Source organism: Panulirus ornatus, chromosome 27 (genome assembly GCF_036320965.1).
Source record: "Panulirus ornatus isolate Po-2019 chromosome 27, ASM3632096v1, whole genome shotgun sequence".
NCBI lineage: Eukaryota > Metazoa > Arthropoda > Malacostraca > Decapoda > Palinuridae > Panulirus > Panulirus ornatus.
The window spans coordinates 649894-654893 of record NC_092250.1 but is presented as its reverse complement, the minus strand read 5'-3'; the positions used below and the strand labels follow the sequence as shown (position 1 = coordinate 654893).

At 48.9% G+C, this 5000-nt stretch overlaps 1 protein-coding gene across 1 annotated transcript in view; it reads left to right on the top strand.

The window, feature by feature from the left end:
- The first annotated feature begins 3128 nt into the window (after positions 1-3128).
- Positions 3129-5000, top strand: part of LOC139757493 (uncharacterized) — a 48651-nt gene continuing 46779 nt past the window's right edge. Inside the window, exons 1-2 of the mRNA XM_071678006.1 lie at positions 3129-3213; positions 3843-3971. Of these exons, the coding sequence (XP_071534107.1) occupies positions 3129-3213; positions 3843-3971 (214 nt within the window). The remainder of the gene's footprint in view (positions 3214-3842; positions 3972-5000) is intronic.

The window sequence follows — 5000 nt, the reverse complement described above, 5'->3', positions numbered from 1 at the left end:
TAATTTCAATCCTACTTAATTATGCAAATGAGTTCCAGCATATGATCATTCAGAGTTTTATAAATTTAATTTGGTTCCGGTTCATTATACCCTTTGTATTATATTTGTCGTGTCTGGCGGTAATATATATATATATATATATATATATATATATATATATATATATATATATATATATATATATATATATATTGGAAAGGATCACAATTTTGCGCGTGATCAAGATATTCCTATGAGTCCACGGGGAAAATGAAACACGAAAAGTTCCCAAGTGCACTTTCGTGTAATAATCACATCATCAGGGGAGACACAAGAGAGAATTATAACAGTCAGTTGATGTGAGGGGGAGGTGGAGGAGTGAATATCCACCACAGCGCCCCCAGCAGTAGAGGCAGGCCCCCAGGGGAACCTCCTGACGGAGGAGGTGTCTGGAGAGACGGGGCCCCTGGGGAGGTTGACCAAATCGTCTCATTGAAGGTCTTAAGCGTGACCTATGACCTCGTACCAAAGGGTCAGGTCATACACAGGTCGGGCTCTTATACCGTAAGCGGTCATGCGTTGTGCTTAAAGGTCGTATGCTCAAGAGTCGTACTATAGGGGTCGTGGGTCGTATACCTAAATTTAAAGGTCGTACCACTGTCTATTAAAGGTTTTTAAGGTTACTTTAAACAAGTTAAGTGAGACTTTATAACCTAGACACACTTACAACAGCTGAAACCTAAATGTAAGACACTTAAACAGCTGAAACATAAATGTAACACTTATAACAGCTGAAACCTAAGTGTAAGACACTTATAACAGCTGAAACCTAAGTGTAAGACACTTGTAACAGCTGAAACAAAAGTGTAAGACACTTAAAACAGCTGAAACCTAAGTGTAAGTCACTTACAACAGCTGAAACCTAAGTGTAAAACACTTATAACAGCTGAAACCTAAGTGTAAGACACTTATAACAGCTGAAACCTAAGTGTAAGACACTTAACACTGCTGACTATAAGCCTCAAGGCTTCGAAACTCACTTATAAAAGCGAGTTCCATCTAGTTCCTCCTGTAAATAACAACTATAAAAACCGCCAAACCTACAGGCGCTCCGTTCGTCCTGGGAAAAAAATTGAGGCGGCGGTGGTAGAGTCACAGCTGATCCAATGTTTACATTGTGATCAGGACTGACAACTGTCCCCTCAGGGGGAGCGTGGGATCAGAAGGCCTTCTCCTCACAAGCCCTTGGGTTCCTGCATAAATTGGGTTTATATATTCATCGTAGGAACTGGTTTCATATGATCTGCAAGACGAAAAGTCTTTTTTTCCCCCCTAATTTTAATTATTAAAAGGTTGTTAGCTTGTTAAGTCAACCCGGGGGACGTTGGCACCCCTGATTGGAGTAAGCGCGAGAATATAAACTGGACCTTATGTCCTCGTGCACTAGGGTGGGTGTAGAGTGTAGCCCCCCAAATGCAACCTAACACAGCCTGGGTCACGTGACCACAGGGGATTCGAACCGCTGCCCTCTGCAGTTCATACTCAAATGGCTAAGCAGTTATATCTAATTATCATACCTCTGGCTGCAAGCAAGACCTTTGAGAAAATGGCGGGATACAAAGTGATTTAATTACGGCGGGAAACAGAGACCTTTCAAACAGACCCTCTACCATCATAAGAGCATACTAAATATACATATAAACCAACTTCCTATATCTATATCTATGTGACCTGACATTTCTTATATGGAGCCATTATAACAAAATATCTTTTAACGGCTCCTAACCAATCGTATGACTCTGCTCGATCCAACAAGGTATCACAACCAAAGAAAAAAAAAAAAAATATATATATATATATATATATATATATATATATATATATATATATATATATATATATATATCAAGGAAGCCTAGTCTTCGTAAGCCACGATCCAAGTCAAAAGTGACATCTGGCAATTTAAGAAATAAAAACAAGAAATCCCGTTTGCTTTTAGTTGTGTGGCGCGACGCTGGGCGGCGCCACCAGCGACCGAGAACGCTGCTCGCAACACTTTTGTTTTGTGACTGTTAGCGCGACGCGCAACTGGCTCACAACGAGGGAAGAGCTTGTTTGACATCCCCTCAGTTTCCAAAATAACCTTTTTGAAGAGAACGGCTCTTTAAGAAAACGCTGGCTTGGTCCTAGAGAACTATATGAGGACAGAAAACGGGGTACCAGGTGGTCCATGACGAGATTATGTTAGAGATCAGAAATTATATTAAAATAAATCCAGTACTTACAATACTTACAGTACTTACAGTACTTACAATACCCCTGTAGTACTGAAGTCTGAAACATGAAGCTTTCAACTTCATTTATAAGTTTTTGATAATTATATTTACGATAATTAGTTACACATAAAAAATAAATAGATAGAGAGATGGCTCAAAGCTTCCGTTCCACCATTTAATGGGGAACCTATTTAATGTGTCGTCTCTGAGGCCTAATGGACGTCTTCTTCTAAGGTCTAGTTTTGCCCAACATTTTTAACGGGTTGTGTGGTGTGTGTGTGTGTGGGGGGTGTGGTGGTGTCTCCTTCCCCCACCCTCTCCAGGAGAGAGAGAGAGTGAGAGAGAGGAGGGGAGGGTGATGAAGTTTGTGAGAGAGTGATGTGAGGTGTTGTGAGGAGATGAGTAGAGGAGTGGGGTGGAGGTGGAGTCTCGCTCGCTCTCTGCTCGATCTAGCTCGCTCTACGCTCGCGCTCTCTCGTGCGTCGAGCCAGTGGGGGTTATCTAAACCCCGTACCCCCCACCACAACACAACCTTGCCGCTACTCTGGTGGGGCATTAGGGGGGGGGTTGGTTAGGCAAGGAGGAGCGGGCGGAAGGAAGGACGGACGGGAAGGAGGGAGGTGAAGGAGATGAAAGAACGGAGGAGGAATGAGGAGACGATAGAAAGGAAGGATGAATGAAGATAGACCAAGGAGGAAGGATATGGAGAAAGACAGGCAGGCAGTGCGGAATGAGGACCGAGGGACAAGGAAGGACATGAGAACGAAAGGAATGTAACGGACGGACAGGCTGGAGGGGGACTGGACGCAAACGAAAGAAGGACGGCCGGAATGCGAAGTACATGGTCCGGGACAAGAAGCACTTTGGGACAGCATGAGGCACGACCGGAGGGACGGCATATGTCGCACGCCTGAACGCATGCGCAGCCGGGCAGTCCGGAATGCCAGACGCCAACTCGGTACTACCATGCGCCCTCCTACCCTTCCATCCTCCTCCTCTTCTCCGTTCCTGCGTCCCTCCGCTCCTTCCTTTCCATCCTCCCTCCCTTCCTTCCATCCATCCTCCCTCCCTTCCTTCCTTCCATCTTCCCTCCCTTCCTTCCATCCATCCTCACTCCCTTCCTTCCTTCCATCCTCCCTCCCTCCCTTCCTTCCTTCCATCCTCCCCTCCCTTCCATCCTTCCTTCCTTCATTCTTTCCTTCCATCCCTCCCTCCCTCCCTTCCTTCCTTCCATCCTCCCTCCCTTCCTTCCATCCTTCCTTCCTTCCTTCCTTCCTTCCTTCCATCTTCCCTCCCTTCCTTCCATCCATCCTCCCTTCCTTCCTTCCTTCCTCCCTCCCTTCCTTCCATCCATCCTTCCTTCCTTCCATCCTTCCTTCCATCCTTCCTTCCTTCCTTCTTTCCTTCCATCCCTCCCTCCCTCCCTTCCTTCCTTCCATCCTCCCTCCCTTCCTTCCATCCTCCCTTCAATCTTCCCTCCCTTCCTTCCTTCCATCCTCCCTCCCTCCCTTCCTTCCTTCTTTCCTTCCTTCCTTCCTTCATCTCCTGAGGCAGACACTGACGTGACCTGTTTCATTCCTTCCTCAGCGACGCGGTTGCTCTCGGGCGCAGGCGCAGAGCGGGTGCAGTTCTCAGCGCTGCGCTACTGCGCAGTGCTGGACGAAGACGCGCAGATGGGGTCCCTGGTCGTCACGGTGGCCGCTGCCCACAAGCAAGGTACGCGCATGCGCATGTGTGTGTGTGTGTGTGTGTCTGTGTGTGTTATACTAAAGGAGAGAGAGAGAGAGAGAGAGAAGAGGTGAAGACATGCAGGTTGAGGGGTCCCCACTGTTGAGGGGTCCCCCACTGTTGAGGGGTCCCCACTGTTGAGGGTTCCCCACTGTTGAGGGGTCCCCACTGTTGAGGGGTCCCCCACTGTTGAGGGGTCCCCACTGTTGAGGGGTTCCCCACTGTTGAGGGTTCCCCACTGTTGAGGGGTCCCCCACTGTTGAGGGTTCCCACTGTTGAGGGGTCCCCACTGTTGAGGGTTCCCCACTGTTGAGGGGTCCCCACTGTTGAGGGTTCCCCACTGTTGAGGGGTCCCCACTGTTGAGGGGTCCCCCACTGTTGAGGGGTCCCCCACTGTTGAGGGGTTCCCCACTGTTGAGGGTTCCCCACTGTTGAAGGGTCCTCCACTGTTGAGGGTTCCCCACTGTTGAGGGGTCCCCACTGTTGAAGGGTCCCCACTGTTGAGGGTTCCCCACTGTTGAGGGTTCCCCACTGTTGAGGGTTCCCCACTGTTGAGGGGTTCCCACTGTTGAGGGGTCCCCACTGTTGAGGGGTCCCCACTGTTGAGGGGTCCCCACTGCTGAGGGGTCCCCACTGTTGAGGGGTCCCCACTGTTGAGGGGTCCCCACTGTTGAGGGGTCCCCACTGTTGAGGGGTCCCACTGTTGAGGGGTTCCCACTGTTGAGGGGTCCCCACTGTTGAGGGGTCCCCACTGTTGAGGGGTCCCCCACTGTTGAGGGTTCCCCACTGTTGAGGGTCCCCCACTGTTGAGGGGTCCCCACTGTTGAGGGGTCCCCACTGTTGAGGGGTCCCCACTGTTTTCATCATACAATCTAAACCCTTGATTGAGCAGGACGGTATACGACCCTTGAACACGACATTACGACCCTTACTATTTCACACACACACACACACACACACACACACACACACATACACACACACACACACACACATACACACACATACACACGTGTG